Source organism: Zonotrichia albicollis, chromosome 22, assembly GCF_047830755.1.
Source record: "Zonotrichia albicollis isolate bZonAlb1 chromosome 22, bZonAlb1.hap1, whole genome shotgun sequence".
NCBI lineage: Eukaryota > Metazoa > Chordata > Aves > Passeriformes > Passerellidae > Zonotrichia > Zonotrichia albicollis.
In genome coordinates this window covers 5,318,767-5,337,672 of record NC_133840.1, presented here as the reverse complement: position 1 = coordinate 5,337,672, position 18,906 = coordinate 5,318,767, and the positions used below count along the sequence as shown (strand labels likewise).

Genomic DNA, 18,906 nt, shown 5'->3' with positions numbered 1-18,906 from the left:
TTGTTTGCTTTAAGGATTTAACCCTGAACACTTTTAGGTATTGGAATAGGTATCAGTATAGGTATTTATGTTAGGAAATATTTTAAAAAAAGATGTTTGGGGATAATTTTTAGAGGAAAAAGGGAGGGGGAGGGCGGGAACATCGTGAGGGAGGCTGGAGCGGGGAGCGCGGGGCCGGGGCGAGCGCGCCGTGAGGGCCCTGTGCCGTTCCAGGTTCTGTTCCCGATGCTGTTCCCGGGCCTGTTCCCGCTTCTATTCCCGGTTCCATTCCCAATTCCATTGCCAGTTCCGTTCCCGGTTCCATTCCCGGTTCCGTTCCCGGCCCCTCCCGCGCTGCCGGCGCCGCCTCAATCTTGTCCCCCCCGCGCCACCGTCGGCGGGTGAGGGGTCAGGGCTGCGGCCCGGAAGCGGCGGCGGAGGCGGGGCCCGGTGCCGGGGCCTGTCCGTGTGTCCGGCCCGGGGCTGCCCTGCCCGGGGAGCGGCCTCTCCCCCGCCCGCCGCCCGTCCGCCCGTGCCCGCAGCCCCGGCAGGGCAGGACCATGGTGCAGAGCCCGCCCGCACGGCAGCGCCGCCGCCTCTGAGCCCCGCCCGGCCCGGGGGCCTGAGCCCCGCCGCGGACGCCGGTAAGGAGCGGACGGGGGCGGCTCTGGGCCCGGCCTGCCGGGGGATGGAGCCGGGGGATGGGGCCGGGTGAGGCCGCTCCGGTACCGGGAGCGCCGGGAGAGCCCTCGGGCCGCGCTGTCCCCGGGCCTCGGTTCCCGGCTTGGCTCTGCTGGGGGTTGTACCTCGGTTTATTTTTGTTATTTCCATGTAATAATTATGTTGGGAAAGGTCGGCAGCTTGGAGTTTGTGTGCGTGGCGTCGTAGCAGGGAAAACCAAAAAACAACGGTGAAAAATAATAATTTCTGTAGCACTAAAAATAGTTCTGTTTCAAAATAGCCTCTGAACAGGGGTTCCTGCGTGGGGCTTTTTGTGTGGTTGTTTTGGGATGTTTTCCCCGATTTTCTGTACACCTGTATTTCATCCTCTTTCACTTTTTTGGGGAGGGTTTAACTTGACTTTTGATCTCCTGATGGTTTTAATAATAAAATTCCTGGTGCATCATGCCTGGAACATGGCTGCTCCATCCCCGCCGTTACATCCCAATCACCCTGGGAGAAAAACCCATTCCAGCACAGCTGGGATTTTATTTTTCCCCATTTTCCCTTTGTTTGCTCTCTAAGGCTTTGACTTTGGGGAAAACTTATTTCCAGGATTAGCTCTGGAGAGGGAATTATCGGGGTGAATTTGCCTGGAGGGCAGGTGAGGATTCAGTAATTAAGGTTTGCTCTGCTCTCCCCATCCTCGCTGAACTTCCCCGAAGTTTGGCCGCTGTGGTGGAGACAAAAAAAACCAGGTCTGGCTGTTGTGGTAAATGATGATTGCGTTTTATTCCGAGGGCTGAGTTACAGGAAAGGCTCCCGATGAATCCCAGTGCCCCAGGGCAGGCTCGGGTTTCGCGGGGAGCGCTGCCCTGCCCGGAGCATCCCGGGGGCCGCAGCTCCTCGCAGCCGCTGTGCTCAGCCCTGGGACAGCTCCTGAGGCGGCCCCAGCACAAATAACCCTCAGCTGTGGCCGCGGATCGCTCCCCGAGCCCGGCCCGCCCGCTAATGAAGGATTAAACCCCGGTGGCTTTGTTACCTGCCCTGATTTGAGGAGTGGCTCTGCTGGAATGCGATTCTTCTTTTCCGCTTGAAAGGTCACCTGAGAGAACAGAATAGTCCCTGTGCTCGGAGTGCCCGGCTGAGGGACAGACAGAGCCGGGTGTCCTTTGTGAGCTGGGGACAGAGGGACAGAGCCTGGCACAGCCCGACCCTCCTGGAGCACCCCTGAGCTGATCTGCAGGTCTGCCACCTGGGATAATCTGATTTTTTGTTAAATAACAGCACAGGCTTTGTGGAAATGAAGCTGTTTTATCAGTCTAGCCCTCAACTGTTAATGAAACTTGGCTGGTGTCAGGATTGTTTTGCTTTTCCCAAACCTCCCCTTACCCAAAGCATGGCTGGGTGGGAATTAATTTTCTTCCTAAGACTGTGCTGACCTGTGAATAAAGCAGGTTCCCAGGGCTCAGAACTCCCAGGCTTTGTTTTGGGTGAAATCTCTGTGTGTGCTGGCACTGGGGGTCTGTTAATCTGTGAAATGGAGAGGGAACTCCCCCAGCTGGGGCTGGGCAGGTTCAGATCCTGTTTGCTCTGAGCAGGGGGGTGAAGCACAGACAGACATGAGAATATTCCAGCCACAGCTTTGATATCTCAGCTGTGTCCCAGCTCCCTCCTTTCACTTGGTTTTGCTGCTGTTTCTGTTTCCATCAGTGGCCACTGCCTGTTCTGCTGCTTTTCTCCTTTCTTTCCACACCCAAACTCTGAATTTGCCATTCCCCAAAGCTGCCATTTCCTCAGCTTGTCAGTCATTTTTCTGCTTGTGATTCAAGCTGTGTATCTGTCTGCATCCCTGTCTCCTCACAGTTCTCATTACAGCCTGAAGAGCCTTTTCCTGGCATTTCTCTGCACTTTCACTGCTGAATTGGGTCCCACATTCCTTAATGAGCAGCTTTAATGAAGTCAACAATTAACCTTGAACTGGTCACTCAACCAGTTTGTGATTACTGAGAATTTTCACACTTCTTCATTAAAGCCATCCTGTATTTTTTGATTTCTCATGGATCTTTAAAGGTCCTGTGAAATGGAATAACTTCATTTTTGCTTTCCTCTGCCAGGTTCTCATGCTGAGCAGCAGTAACCAGAGTAGCATTTTTAATGCAAATCCAAAGTCCTTCATCTATAATTGTGTGTTTTATTGCAGTCTGGGTGATTTGGGTTGTGGTAACTCACGTTGGAAGTCATGACTTGGACAAGCTGGAAGGTTTAAAGATGCCCATGAGCTCTTTTAGCTGGAAGTGGATCCATTCCCATGGCACAGGCTCTTGGCAGACAGAGGTGCCTGCTTCAAGTTTGGCACCAAAATGTCTGATTTTCAACCAGAGGTTGAGTTCATTTTGATTTTACAGCTGGGTATGTTTTAAATTATGTTTTTCATTTCTAACAAAAGTCAGAATTCAGGGTTCATTGAACCAGGGGAAAAAAAGCTTCCTCACTCTGTTGCTGCTTCCTGACTTGTAACTTTCCTTGCCTTTTCTCATTCATCATTTTAAGAACTGAGAACATAGAAAAAATACTTGGAACTTGTTTGGATTTGTCTGTTTCTGCACGAATTTTTGTTCCAGTGGGAAATGGAAATCAACTTTGCTGTCCCCAGAGCATCAGCTGGCACAAAGTTCAGGTGCTTGTGGTGAACCCACCAGACTCTGTGAACAACACAAGTCTGTTGGGAAGGGCTGTCACACACAGATTGAGTAATGTTTGTTTTCCTTTTTATTTTTTACAGCATTGAGCTTTTTTTATCAAGTTTTCTGTCTCTATAAAGAGTTGAAGTCAGAAATTTGGGTGTTTGAAATTCAGTCTCAATTTGATCTTTACAATTTTCCAAATTACTTCCCTTCCTTGGCTTTGTTTCATGGGCAGACCTGAAGTGTTTGCTGTTGGTGCCCCTCTTGGGGATGCTGAAATGATTAATTAATCTTTGAAAAGTGTTTTGAGAGGTGAGAAGAAACATTTCATGCTAATTATACCTGTGAGCCAATAGCTGGGAAAGTAACTCCTTGCTCCTTAAGATTTTTTATCATGGCAGATATTAAACTAAGCTGTGGGTCATTCTTGAATTCATCAGTCCATTCCACCATAAGGGCTTTCAGCTTTTCACAAACTTTTGGATGACCCTGCATGGAGAGTAGAAACTGGTTAAATGATGTAAGAATCTGATCTTAATTTCAAGTAATTGCATGCATTCATGCAAGTCCCTGTTTTTTGTTCATGTTCTGCATCCTGACCCTTTACCAGGAGGGAGGAATGTCCTTGTCCACATTGCCAGGTGCTGTTCTCCCCCTGCCCTGTGCAGAGCATTCCAAACCCATTTCCCTGCCACCTTCAGCTTCCAGGCTGCAGGAAAATTGGAGTTTTTTGGAAAAAATGTGGAGTTTTTTTTTCTCAGTAAACATATTTGTGGATAAAATAGTTCAGCAAGATAAGAACCTGGAGCCAGTTCCCCTTTTCTCCAGATGTGTTGGTGCACAGCTGCTGATGCTGGGCTTGTGTTGGGTTGCATTCAAGGACCCCAGGTGATGTTTTTGTGAAGTTTCCTCCTCCACATTCCCTGATTGCTTCCCTCCCTCCCTGTGTGCTCAGGAGGAGCTGCTGCCATTTCCTGGGAGTTGTTGGGTTTGTTTTGTTCGTGCTGGAGGAGCTGCTGTGCCCTGGGGGATTCCTCCAGGGTAAATTCCTCCCTCCTGCCTGCCCTGATGCTGCTGGGGAAGGTTTTGGGCTGTGCAATTTCATCCCACTCCTAAAAAATTTTTCTGGAGCTGCCGCAGGTCCTAACACCTCTATTTCCCCCAGATATCAGGATTCTGAATTATTTTCCTTACACTTGGTTGGATGGTTCCTCATCAGTTGTCCCAGAGCCACCTCTCCAGCCTTTGGTGTCACTGCCTTTGGTGTCACTGCCAGCCTTGTCCCCATGTCCCTGTCACCCCCTGATGCTGAACAGCACCAGCCCCATCAGCTCACACCACTCTGATTTTTATTTTGCTTTGTTTTCACTCTTACACATTAATTTGAAGAGAAGAAATCCCAATGAAAGCTGATTTTGGTACCTGTTTATTGTTGTTAAAGGTGTTTGAGGTGAACGCTGCTTTGTTTGCGTTTATTTGTGGCTGCTTTCCCATGGTCTGTTTGGTTTGTATTTGTAAATATTCCTTTGGCACACAACACAATTTCCATCCAAAGTGGTTCACCCTGAGCTGACCCATTTCCTAACCCCTCCTGGTAGTGGGGCACCTTTGAAAACACAATTTATTTATAGTTTTGATCTGCACAGCTCAATTTAAACACTGTTCTGTGCAATGAGATACTGAAAATTGAAAAACTTGGGAGATGCTGGGGTAGACACTGCTGCCTCCTGCCCTTTTCCTCCTTGGGATATTTCAGTGGTGATTTCCCATTTAAACCTGGAGTGATTCCCTTGCCCTCACAACAAGGGGAAATATCTGAGAGGAAATTCCATCCTTTTAAGCTCTCCAGTGGCAGGGAGGTGGATGACATTATTGACAAAAATGTCAAACCACTTGGATCTCTTTAAAATTCATATTTGGTTTTGGGTTTTTCATATTGGTAAGTGCAGTTTTGCTTTCAATACCTGCTTTAGTGCAGCATATGGGGGTTTTATTGTTCTTAGGAATCCAGCTCCTTTGATATTAAACCTCCAAATGGGAATTTAATATTTCAGCTGTGACTCATTGTGCATTGACTTTTTGGTCTTTGCAATAGACTTGAAGATTTTCCTTGTTTGCAATTTAGCCTTGAAAAACCCATCAGTCTCTTGCAGCAGCTTCCATTTCCACTCTCTTTCCCCCACAAATAAAGAGGAATTCACAATGTTGCTCCTTTGAGATTGCTGTCAGGAGGAGGAAATCTCTGTTTTGGAGGAAATCTCCCCAAAATATAGAATATTTTTAATTCTGTGTTTCTCTGGCACTCTGACAGATTAAACTGTTGTATTCTCCCCTTTACCATTTTAATCTTTTTGCCTGCTTGGGTTTGTGGATGCTGATTTAAGAGCTCAACATCTGCAGCTTTGCTGGTGAGCTGTAACTCGTGCTGAACATCCCTCCTGCCCAGCGTTACCTTGGAGCTGCTGCCCAATGTTCCAGCCTGGCAGTTTTCATTCTTGAGCTCCTTGTTTAGTCTGACTGGGGAGATTTTTATTGCACCAAGTATTAAAAGGCTTTGCTGGAGTGCAGAGAGGCAGCAGCAGTCATTAGAGCCACTCACTAAATTATTTATTTGGCTAAAAAGTGAAATCTGATCTTGCATGCCTGACCTGCCAGGAGGTAAAAGCATTGTTTTGTTTTGGTTTGCTTTTTTTTTTTTTATTTTATTTTTTTAACTCTGTGAATGAGAAATAAAAATTTAAATGATATTCTTGAAGTTATTAATTTACACAGAGGAGGAAGTTAGTTACTAGAGCTGGCAGAAGAGTTGTGATGCATTGTGATTCTGACAGAGAGGAGTTTGAGGAAAATCCCTGAAAATCCACGGAGTCTTTGATGTGATGCACTGATCTGCATCACAAATTCGGTGACAATCAAAGTAATTTAAGTACTTTGATTAAAAAATCAGTAATTCTTCATGGAAACATTCATCCTTGTGCTTTCCCCCACTGCTGTTTTCATGTCAGCTCCAGCACTGAAATCCACAGTTGTTCGCTTTTCCCTCCCAAATGCTCCAAAGGCACATTACTCCTCAGAAATTGCAGCTTATGGCATTTTCTAATTGCTTTCAAAGCCACTGAGTTATGGCAGCATATTAAACAACTGGCACTTAAAAGCTGGTGATCTCTTACATAAAAATATTAGCCTGAATATTGCCCTGTGTAGGATTTTTCAGCACATCTCTGTTTTGGTTTTTTTTTTTTTTATGGCTGGTTTTAGACCCTGTGGCAAACAAATTCTAATAGAGCTGATGGAAACCCCTTTAAAAAAGGAATCCCAGCCCTGGGTGTGCTGTGGGTGACACTGAGCCCTGATTAAAACTGCAATAAACTCTGCAGCTGTGTTATTTCCTCAGGGAAATTCAGGAGGGGACTCTGCCTGAACTCTGCTTGTGGGTTAGGTTTTGATCTCCTTCCATCTCCCCACGTGTGTCCCACGTTTCCAGAAGGAATATTTGGGATTCTGCCTCTGGATGGAGCATTTGGAGTTTTTAACTGGGGCTCTTGGAAGGTAAGGGCAACATTTCCCATCACCTTTTCCTCCTGCCCTGCCCGTGCCACAGCTGCTGTGGGACAAGGCTCTGCTAAGGGGAACATTTCCCATCCCCTTTTCTTCCCCTCTCCTTTCCCTGCTTTTCACCCTGCCTTTGTAGAGGTGTTCACAGCCCTCACTTCTCACTGAGAAAAACCTCTGGGCTTTGCAGGAAAGGGGTGGATGGTGTAAAATAATAAAGCCAGGGTGAGATATGAGCTCTGTGCCAGCAGGTTTGAGGCAGGACAGCGATGGGGAGTCAGCAGGCACAGCCCAGGGTTGTGTTGTTGACACTGCACCTCTGTCTCTTCTCCCTGAGCTGGATTTTCCCCTCTCTGGGACACTCGTGCAGGTTCTGTCAATATTTCTTCTGCTAACAGGAACTGCTGGAGCATTCCTGCCAGTAAAACCCTGAGTATACACCAGGAAGTTGGGATCATTGTGCTGTGTGGGCTCTGAAAAGGGCTTTGTCTTCAGGCTTGTTCTCTACCCTTCTTTTGTTTTCTCTTAAATCGATAGATCACAGATCCCTCCCTGCCTGCCCTGTGCCTCTTTCATCCTCTGAGCTGCCACTTCTCAGCCCTGCCACGCCTGGCTTGGAAACAGGACTCAGTGGGGATCACCCCGAGCTGCAGGAGCATTTCTTAATTCAGTGTTATCAGAGCTCTGTGGATGTTCCAGTTTAACCCTTGCAGTACAGAATTGTCTTTGCCTTTCCCTCAGAATTGTGGCTATCAGCAGCGCATTGCTGGGAGCAGGTTTAGTTGGGGTTAAAAGCCTTTTCAGCCAGGGTTTTAGGCAGAACAAAGATGTCAGCATGTAAGGTCCTGGTTATGCTTACAGACAGAACAAAAATTCTAGATCCTGCAAGAATTCAATAAAGAGCAAGAGTCTTCCATCCTCCACCTTAATGCAGTTTTTTAGGTGTTTTTGCCCATAGGATTCTTGATGCAAAAACCTTAAATAATGTAGGGCTGCTTCTCAGATGCTGCTTTGAAAATAAAAGCATTTGGGGTGGGGTAAAGAGGGATCCTTAAGGTTTCAACCTCGGTTTTCAAAGGATGTGCAAAGTTTGGTCTGTGCCTTGGTGCATTGGGACATTGCTGGCATTCAGATGTAGCAATGATACCTGCCTGGGCAAAGGCAAGAACTGCCTTTATTACTGCTCAGTGATGCTGGGCTGTGCTGGAAGCCCTCATTGTTTGAAAGCTGTTCCCAGCTGGCACTTTGAGGCCCTGGGAAGGTGATGTGGAGCCTGTTCTGATTTCATGGAATACAGCAGTGATCAGAATCAGCCATGGAATTTAATCCCAATTCTGTGTACAATCCCATTTCTCTCCTCCTGTGTGATCCACCACCCCCCAGCTGTAACACACAGTGCAGTGACTCTGTTGGAACATTCTTTGCCCTCAGGTGAACAATCAGAATAATGTTCTACATAAACCTGTTGGAGAACCTGAAGGTTTACGTCAGCAGCCGCCCTCCGCTCGTGGTCTTTATGATCAGCGTGAGCGCCATGGCCATCGCCTTCCTCACTCTGGGCTACTTCTTCAAGATCAAGGAGATCAAATCCCCAGAAATGACAGAGGTATGTGCAAAAATGATGCTCATTTGGAAAACATGCCCAAAGTTAGGGTTTTTTCACCTCCTAGAGAGCAGAGAGTTGTGTGGGGGATTGTCTCAGTGTTATTTTCGGAAGGGCTGTTGGGGTGGGTGTTTGTTGGTTGTTTTATATCAAGGATGAGGCCAAATCATCTGTCATGGATCTTCCCTGCTGTGGCTAGGAACCTTTCAGTTTGTTATTTAGGTGTTATTCAGTTTGTTTATTTAGCTGGTTTGGGGAATTTCTTCCCTCAGCACTGTCTTGTAAGGAAGGAAACCTGAGCTAAAAGCCCTCCCCCTGCAGTGTGGTGAGGGGCTGGGAGCACAAACCCTGAGAGGAACCCCTGAGGGAGCTGGGGGTGCTCAGCCTGGAGAAAAGGACACTCAGGGGTGACCTTGTCACTTTATAGCTCCCTGAAAGGTGCCTGTGCTCAGCTGGGGCTGGGCTCTTCCTCCAGGCAGCACTGACAGAACCAGAGGACACAGCCTCAGGCTGCACCAAGGGAAATTCAGGTTGGATATCAGGAAAAAGTTTTTTCAGAAAGAGTGATAAAGTTCTGGAATGGCTGCCCAGGGAGGTGATGGAGTCCCCATCCCTGGGGGTGTTTAACAAAGCCTGGATGTGGCACTGGGTGCCAGGGTTTAACAAAGCCTGGATGTGGCTCGGGGTGCCAGGGTTTAACAAAGCCTGGATGTGGCACTGGGTGCCAGGGTTTAACAAAGCCTGGATGTGGCACTGGGTGCCAGGGTTTAGCAAAGCCTGGATGTGGCACGGGGTGCCAGGGTTTAACAAAGCCTGGATGTGGCACTGGGTGCCAGGGTTTCACAAAGCCTGGATGTGGCACTGGGTGCCAGGGTTTAGCAAAGCCTGGATGTGGCACGGGGTGCCAGGGTTTAACAAAGCCTGGATGTGGCACTGGGTGCCAGGGTTTAACAAAGCCTGGATGTGGCACTGGGTGCCAGGGTTTAGCTGAGGTGCTGGGCCTGGGTTGGACTCGATGATCTTCAAGGTCTCATCCAACGCAGTGATTCTGTGAACAGACTGAGTTTCCTTTCCAGCTCAGGGGAGGGAGCTGGAGCTGAAGCCATCTGAGTTGTGCAAACAGCTTTGCTGTATTGAGGCAGCCCTGCTGCTGTTTGTGCTGCTCTCTGAGCTGTGTGATTTCTGTTCAATGGCCTGGAACCGGGCGAGGCAGGAGCTCCCTCATGGGCTTAAAATCTCCCCTTTTGCTTTAAGGACTGGAACACTTTCCTGCTGAGGTTCAATGACTTGGACTTCTGTATATCTGAGAATGAAACCTTGAAGCACCTCCTGAACGACACCACCACCCCAGAGAGCACCGTGACCAGCGGGCAGGCCAGGTCCTCCACACAGTCCCCACAGACCCTCGAGGACTCTGGGCCCATCAACATCTCTGTCACCATCACGCTGACCCTGGACCCTCTGAGACCTTTTGGGGGATACTCTCGCAATGTCACACACCTCAGCTCCACCATTTTTGGGCACCAGATTGGACTTTCAGGTAGGCAAGGCTGGACCTTCAACAATTCAGGTTGCAGTTGGCTTTTTTCCTAACCTTTCATGGGGGGATTGGCTTCAAACTGAAACTGAGGAGGTTTAGATTAAATACTAGGAAGAAATTCTTGGCTGTGAGGGTGATGAGTCCTCAGAAGTGTGGTTGCCCCATCCCTGGAAGTGTCCAAGGCCTGGAGCAACCTGGGCTGGTGGAAAGTGTCCCTGCCCATGGTAGGGGGTGGAACAAGATAAGATAGTTTTTAGGGTCCCCTCCAACCCAAACCATCCTATGATTCCAAATAATGATATTATTTTATTATTTCCAAATAATAATATTATTAATATTTTATTTATTATATTTATAATATATAAATATAATTTAAATATATTATATATTTATATAATATATAAATATAATATTATATTTATTATATTATTTTAATGATATTAATTTCATTATATTGTGATTATTTTGATCCTTATATCATCAAATAAAAATTTACCATCTTACTATGAGTGAGATAACTCTTCTGCACAGAACACAGATGTGCTCCCAGATTTATTGTGAGTTTATTCGTGTATGGAGCTCTTGTTTGTTAGAGGAACTTGTCCCTGCATTCAGAATGGAAAAGAACCTGCAGGCGTGCCAAGATCAGGCTTGGCAGTTTGAAATGATTAAACCTAATGACAATGGAAGGTCATTTTTAAGCCAGCAAAATTCCAAACAGTGACTCTCTTCAGTTTTGTCTTGATCCATCAAGTCCTCAACTGACATTTCAAATGTGGCATAGATGCACTAGAGAGTATTATGTTGCCTGAAAAATTGTAGTTTATCTAAAATGCATAAGTGAATCAGCTTTAATATCACAAACAGCAGCAGATAAGATGATTATGGCTTCTGTGGTGTGCAGAGACCAATCTGCTCTCTGGCTGCCTGCCAGGGAGTTTTGATAGGAGTTCATAGAGAATTAATAGGAATTGATAATAGAACCTCACTGTATTTTAGCTTTCAGCCAGAATTGCATTTTATAATAATGTTGAAGGTCTTGAACCTGTGGAGAGACGTTGCCCATAGCTGCAAATGTGCATTACTGGGTTTCTGTTGTTATTTTGTTGCTGCTTTGAGAGCTACCAAATGCAAGTTCCATTTGCAGCAGCCTGGATTTGTTTTCAGTCTGAATTTCTCCACGTGGAGTTACCATACAGGACTCAATGCTCAGTTCAGTATCTGCTGGCACCTTTTTCTTACACAAATGTCTCCAGTTTGAAAAGTGAGCATCAGAAAAAACAGATGTGAAGAAAAGTTCTTAGGAGAAGAAAGGCTTTTCTAATGAAGGTCTGTGAATGTGAATGAAGTCACTTAGAGTTTTTAATTTCTGAAAGCAGGCTGGGAGAGGTGGGAGAGATCAGTAAGAGCAGCAGCTGGGGGATTTTCTGCTTTGTTTTGGGTTTAACTTTTCTCTTTGCTCTCTTTGTTGCCTGCAAAGATCCAGGCTGACTCCAAAGGGTGCTGCTTCCTGCCTTCATCATCTGTGTGTGCTCCTTCTCCCAGGGATTGTTGCTCAGATACTTTTGTGAGCCAAACCCCAGCTTTCCTTGTGTCTCTCTCCCAGGCAGAGAATCCCACGAGGAGATCAACATCACCTTCACCCTGCCAGCAGCCTGGAACTCTGACGAGTGTGTCCTGCACGGGCACTGCGAGCAGGTGGTGTTCAGCACCTGCATGACGGTGACAGCAGCCAGCAGCGTGTTCCCAGTCACAGTGTGAGTGCTGCTCTCCCCAGGGCTGCTTCCTGCCCCCCTCATTCCTCTGAGTGTGGGATCTCAGCACCTCAGCACTGAGGTGTCACCGAGAGCACCCTTGGGGGGCTCGGGAGTCCTGGAATGTTCCAGAAGTGTCTGGTGGCTGGACTTTGATCCTACACAGGAGACGACACCTGTATGAGGACAGGAGGGTTTCACCGGGGTGAATGGTGAAGGGATTAGTTAGTTAGAGAGTGAGACACAGGGTTTAGGATTTCTGTACAGGGGGGTTTAGAGAAGTAAGATGGAGGAATTGGGGCGTGTCCTGTCCTTCTTCTTCTTCTTCTTCTTCTTCTCCTCCATCTTCTGTGGTGATGGTGGCACTTTGGGATTGGTCATTACTAAAAGTGCACTGGGCAATAAGGGTGAAAGGTATTGGGGAAAAATGATAAATATTGTACACGTAACTTTGGGTATAAAGATAGGTGACCGCCCGGAGGGAGGGGAGTGTGCTCATGGCTGGCTGCTGAGCAGAGCTCTGTCGGGCTGAGAGAAAATCTTTTAGATAAACAATTAATAAACACCGAGACCGAGAAAAGAACTGAAGCCTCTTCTGCTCCTTTGGAACGCGGCTGCCCCAAGGCCACCCCGGGCCTTTCCAGGCCATCCAAACAGCCGAAACCGGACATCTGAGCTCTCAGCTCCTCCTGAAAGCTCCTGTTGAGCGTGGAAATTCCATCCTTGCACTCCTTCCCCCGTTTGTCACAAATCCTCTGCTGTCTTTGTGATTTTTTTTTTGGCCCATGCCTCCCTTTTAAGCTTCACTGGGAGCAAGAGAATCTGTGGAAATTTAAGGGATTTACCCCATAATTGAGTTTCAGAGATGAGATTTGACACTGAGGTTCTCACCCTGTTCCCAGCACAAAGCAAAGGCTGCTTTGCCTTCACCAAAATATCTTCCCTTTGCCTTCTCTGGATTCCCTGACACTGTTCCATCCAGCCTGGGGAAGCCTTAGGAAAACCAGTGTTTTTCCAATTAAGCTGTGGCATGTTGGCTCAGTGCAACAACATGCAGTTAAATTCTGATTTTAGCATAGCACTCATGTGGCTTTTGGGGGTTTTTAACCTAAACTTTGGGGTTTTGTTGTTGCTTTGGAAGGCCCAAACTAAAGCCATGTTTTGAGAAGCAAAGTTGTCCTGGTTGAACATGGAAAATGCATTTCAGGGTGCTGATTATTTCTGTTTTCTTGCAGTCAGCCACCACATTGTGTTCCTGAAACCTACAGCAATGCCACTCTGTGGTACAAGATCTTCACCACAGCCAGGGACTCGAACACAAAATATGCCCAGGATTACAACCCCTTCTGGTGTTACAAGGGAGCAATTGGCAAAGTCTACCATGCTTTAAACCCCAAACTAACTGTTATAGTTCCAGATGTAAGTGCTGGGCTGTTCCTCTGGTGTTTTCAGTAAATGCTTAGCTCTGGTTTCATTGAATATGGTTCCTAAAATTGTCATTTTTGCTGTTGGGTTATTGTATGGTTTCATTGAATATGGTTCCTAAAATTGTCATTTTTGCCCTTGGTTTATTGTATGGTTTCATTGAATATGGTTCCTAAAATTGTCATTTTTGCTGCTGGTTTATTGTGGGGTGTGAGGGCTGAGAATGCTCCACCCTAATGGATTTAGTGATCTTCATCCATGTGCCTCACAGCTCTTAATAACCACCATTTATAATTTGAAATAATTTCACAAAAGCCTCTGCCAATATTTGGAAAAATATCCTTAACACAGATCTTCATCACAAAAGCATTTTGTGCCACAATTAGGAATCACTCCCATTGCTGTGTAAAGGGGAGAAAGTTGATTAATGAAGTAATTTCTGGGTTGATTTGGTAATTATTGCTTTAATGTCCAATGCTAAGCCAGTGAATGGTTTTAATTTGCTTTTTTGTGTGCAGGATGATCGCTCTCTAATAAACCTGCACCTCATGCACACCAGTTACTTCCTCTTTGTGATGGTGATCACAATGTTCTGCTATGCAGTCATTAAAGGCAGACCAAGCAAACTGAGGCAAAGCAACACAGAATTCTGCCCTGAAAAGGTGAGTGTGTGCTAACAAAATCCTGGCTCTGATAAGGAACAGAGAAAAGCTGCTGTTGGCCAGAGGACAGACTGGTTTTTCTTGTCTCTGGAGATGGGGATTTAATTCCTTTCATTGTGGACAGTGCAGGTCGGGGTTATAAAATCCACACAAAGGCTTTGGAGATCCTCAAAGTGAGATTTCTGTCCTGCAGAAATGGATCATTGCAGCTCAGGAAGTGCTGGGCTGTGACTCTGCTGCCATAATTGTGGTGTTGCTTGGACTGTTCAGTGTGAAGCAATGAATAGGTGGCATTAAATCTTCATTTATTCATTATCTTTTGCCACAACAGACTGAAAACCTTGAATAAAACATGATACATAATTCTAAGGGTTGTTCATCAGAATTAAGTTAAAAACAAAGCTGTTGAAAGAGTCATTGGTTGTTAATTAGAATTGAGTTTAAAACAGTCACAAAGCTGGTGAAAGAATCATTGTTCAGTGTTACCTTGGGGACCTGCAGTTTGCCTGAAGGATTAAACATGAATATTTTGAATTGAGAAGTAGGAAGCCAGTGTTGACACCTTTTGGTCTTAATGCTGTTTTGTAGTTTGAGCTGGTTTGGGGATGTTTTTTGTGGGTTTTTTTTTTTTGGTTTTGGGTGGTTTGGGAGTTTTATTCTATTGATTTTTGCAAAGTACAAAATGCCTTCAGACTCCCTTTGATTTCCTTTCCAAGTCAGACTTTCCAAGCTTTCTTTGAAAAGTCAAGGACAGCTCTGCCAGCTCACAGAGATAAATCATATCACTGTTACAGGATTAAGAATTTGCCTTTAATTAAATATTTTCTCTTCCTTTGTTTTTCTTCCAGGTTGCTTTGTCAGAAGCATAAAAACCCTTCCTCCTCCTCCTCCTCCTCCTGAGAACGACCGAAACCATTGCCTGCTGAACCCAGCCTGGGTCTTAACACTCTGTGAATCCATTACCTTGCAATGTTGGTTTATTCCAACCAAAGACATTTCAAAGTGCCTGTAATTGATTTGTACATATTTATAAAAGCAGAATATCCAGAGTAATTCTGAGCAGACGTGCTTGTCCCCTGGCCCTGCCCTGGGACAGCCCCATGGTGGTGTAGATAACTGCAGTGAAAAGGCTCCACAAAAAGGCAGATTTTTGTCAAGCTGCACCTGGGCAGGTGAAGACGCCTTTGCAAGTGTCTCAAACCAACCAAGAGATGTTTGGTTTTTTGCCCAATCTGTACAGTGTGTTTGAACCAAGTATGCACCTTTGATATAATCCTGCATTTCCAAAGCCACCAATCTACAACATGAATTCAATGTGTGTTTGTGTGGCCTAATACTTTATTCCATTTGCTCCTTGCTTGCAAGAAAAGATATCAACGTTTTAGATTATTTTTTTTTCTCTTTTGGAAGAAAAAAAAAAATACATATTCACATTTTAATAGTGCTGTATTTAGGACAAACTTGTGCTTTTATTCATAGTAAAAAAATTAAGAAGTGAAGTCCCATTTTAAACTGTTACTTACTGAAAAGAACTGTTTGATTCTTTTTGTTGTTTTGGTTTGTTTTTTTGGTTTGTTTTTTTTTTTTGGTATTTCATTTGGCTTGCTGAATGCCAGAGAGCCAGTCAGCACAGAGACTATCTGGAAAACTTTTCCACTTGGCCTCCCCTCCCCAGCCCTCCAGCCAGGATTGTGTCTCTGCTGCAGGGCAGCTGTCTGTAAGCTTTTTTTTTTTTTCCCTTTTCTTTCTTTTTCTTTCTAGAAAGTGAAACTTAATAAAAAGATGTATTGTGTTAGCAGCCTGCTGGGGCTCTGCACAGCCTTGGGCAAGTGCAAAGAGTGAAAGGAGAAGAGATGCCAGAGTTTGTTGCAGAGCTTCACTGTGGGACTGTGCCTGCAGCTCCGAGGGGCAGCTGCCCCTGGCACTGCTGAGCTCTGGCCCATTCCATTCATTAATTTGCCATTTTCTGCACATTAATGAATGGGGGAAATGGCCACAAAAGTGGGGATCTTGTGAGGAAGGTCAAAGAAACCACCCAGTGAAATCCCTTCTGTTCTCTGTGTCCATCCTTCACTCAGAGATTTGATTCTGTGCGTTTCTCCATTCTGCCTTTTGCTGCTTTTTCTTCCTGGTTCCTTGAGCAGCCTCCTGAATTTCAGGGCTCAGGCTCTTCCTGCAGCCACTTCCACCCCTGCTTTTAAATCTCACTGGTTGCCTTAACTGACTTTTTATTTTCTCCCAGCTTTCATTCATTCCTTCATTCACTCCTTCATTCCTTCCCACAGGCTTTTTTTTCCTCCTCCTTTTGCTCCAGACTCCTCAGAAGAAAAAAGCCAAGTGAGAATCTCATAGTCTCAGTGCTGCTGGCAGAAAATTCCCAGTTTATTCCCTCCAGACACCACTCCTGGTCTGTGTGTGTTGGGACTTCAGTAAGTTCACCAGTGTTAAGGGTGTTTGAGCAGTCACAGTTTTGTTTCCTCCCACAGTTTCAGTTTCCCTAAATTGGGATTACCTGACATGTTTTCCTCCAGGGAATGTTAAGGCAAAGCTTTAGAGATGGCCTGGTTTGAAGTTTAGGGATAAAAAGAAGCTCCCAGTTTTTTTCCTGATGCTGCTGTGGGTTGCTGCTGCTTCCCTGGGGGTGAGACAGGCCAAGAGCTCCTCCTGAGCTGTTCCTAAATCCCACAAACTAATCCTCACTCCCAGAGCTGCCTCTGAGGGTGGCTGGATCTGGGCCCCAAAGGCAGGAATAGGAGATGGATTGGGAGAGAGGAATCCTGGAAATACCCAAAACCCACCCAAAATCCTCTGATTTCTCCAGGAAAGCAAAGCTAATCCTTTCTTCTTCAACAAATTGCAGCTCCAAACATCCCAGCTGGAATTTGGGCTGGCAAGGGAACCATTTGGGAGTGAAAGGAACCTCCTTGGCAACTTCTCCCCACTTTCTGCACCCCCAGGAATATTAAAGATTGTCACCCACAGATGCAGAAGGGAAAAGGTTGGAGAGTTTTGGATTTTTGGCCTTAGTTCATCCTTTTCCCCCCCTGTACTGCAGCAGGGAGGAGCAGGGTGTCCCAGCAGGCCAAGTGCTGGAATGCTGAGGAATATTGGATTGTTCCCAGGCGATGTACAAAGTTAAATGCAGCCAAACAGAAGAGTTAAAACTTAATATTAAAGTTCAGATCATATTGATCTTTCCTTTTTTTGTTTTCTTTTTTCTTTTTAACTATGACTTGAATCAGTTTTGATTCTATTTGTACGTGTTTTCTTGTTCTTAGAAAGCTGCCATTTTCTTTTTTTTTTGGTTTTTTTTTTTTTTTGCATTTTCTTTGGCGTTACATAGAAAATCTGAGCCTTGGTTTCAACCCTCTGCAGGTGATTGTAGGGTTCGAGATGGCTGTTTTTTGGGGTTTTTTTTGTTTTGTTTTGTTCTTACATTTCACTTGTCTTGTTGCATGATGGTTAATAGCTGATTTGGAAATGACATTTCTCTCCTAGATTAATTTTTGTGTTTGTAAGATGTGCATATTGCTTTGCAGAATAAAAACTATGAAGTTTATCCTTGCTGTCTTTATTTCCACAGCCTGATGGCTGCAGAGCTTTCGTAAATCAACCAAAATTACGTGGAGCACAGGAGGAAATCAGGGGGAAAATCTGCAGCAAAATGCAATTGAATTTGGGTTGTAAATTCTCTTTTTTCCCCCAGCACTCATCAAAACCTTGCTGGTGATGAATTGCCTGGCAGGGAGAAAATCAATCTGAAAGTAGCAGCCTCTGTTTCTCTTTAACTCCTGGGACTTGTTTGTCTGCTGTCACCAAAATTTGGATTCCTGAGCCTTCCCTGTGCTGGGAGATCCTCAGGAGCTGCGCTCACACACAAAGGATCCATTGTGGCTCCTTCCTCTCAGCTTTTGCCAAATTTCTGGCTGCAGTCTGAGGCCTGACCTTGAGGTGTCTGTGAGCCCTGGCTGGGAACAGCTCAGAGACCAAAAGGAGAGTTTGGATGTCCCTGCAGCCCATGGCTGAGCTGTCCCTGTCCCTGCTCTGCTGGGACACCTTGGTTTGTGTTTCTGCTTTTTAAAGGGTTTTTACAGCTCTGCTGGGACTTTTACTGACAGCTAAAAACTGCATCACCCCAGCTCTGCCCTGCTCTGCAAGGCTTCCTGGCACAACCAATATTCCTTTATTTACCTCCTGCAGATGTTTCTTTACAGAGCTGTTGGGATCTAAGCATAGATTTCCCTGGGCTGCCTTATTTTTAGCTCCTTGCAACAAAATTTGGGCACGTCAATGGAATAAATAGCAATAAGATTCAACTGTAGTGACAAAGAGTAAGGCAAGGCAGAGAGCAGTTTTTTAAAACGTTTGTGAATTTCACATTTCCGTGTCATTTGTCTTTTGAAAGATAATAGTCCAGTAAGAAGGGGGACTATTATAGTGAGGAAGGTGGTAAAATATTCCCTGTAGTCATGGGATAATCACACCTTGGAGTTGTTTTGTCAGTGGGGAAAGGATGAGAGCCCAGGAGCAGCTCAGGTGAGGGGCTGAAAAACAGGAGTGTCCTTGGATTCTGTATGAACAAAATTGTCACCTAGAAGGCACAAATGGCTAAAAATTGTGATTTTTGGGGGGTAAGGGTTCACTGTGGGGCTCAGAGCAATGGATGTGCCCCTAAACTTGAACCTCGCCCTCCTGAAAGCCTGGTTGTGTTCCTTAAAGCTCAGGGAATGGGGGAAACAGCTTAAAAATGGACATTTCCAAAAGGAAACCCTCCGTGAGATCCCAGGCAATGCAGGTGACCTGAACGTGCCTGGAAAGGAGGAGAACCAAACATGGATCTGGGTCAGGGGGAGAAGCCTGGAAATCCTGCAGGGAAAGGAGTTGTAGGGTGAGGTAAACTGAGGCAAAATGAGGAATGTCCGTGGGGAAGGGGGAACTGTGCCCTGAGGAGATTTGGGGGCTGGAAATCCTGAGGATGGAGGGGATGGAGGCGATGGAGGAGGATCTCGGAGTGGGGATTCCTGAGGAGAATGGAGAGGCTGGA

General features: G+C 45.8%; 1 protein-coding gene across 1 annotated transcript; it reads left to right on the top strand.

Annotated features, from left to right (window-relative positions):
• Nucleotides 1-182: 182 nt before the first annotated feature.
• On the top strand, nt 183-17,421 carry TMEM248 (transmembrane protein 248). The gene is made up of 7 exons (XM_074556836.1): nt 183-623; nt 8,310-8,484; nt 9,736-10,021; nt 11,628-11,778; nt 13,011-13,194; nt 13,719-13,862; nt 14,711-17,421. Exons 2-7 carry the CDS (start codon nt 8,326-8,328, stop codon nt 14,729-14,731), a joined length of 945 nt encoding a protein of 314 aa, XP_074412937.1. The 5' UTR covers nt 183-623; nt 8,310-8,325; the 3' UTR covers nt 14,732-17,421.
• The last annotated feature ends 1,485 nt before the right edge of the window (nt 17,422-18,906 follow it).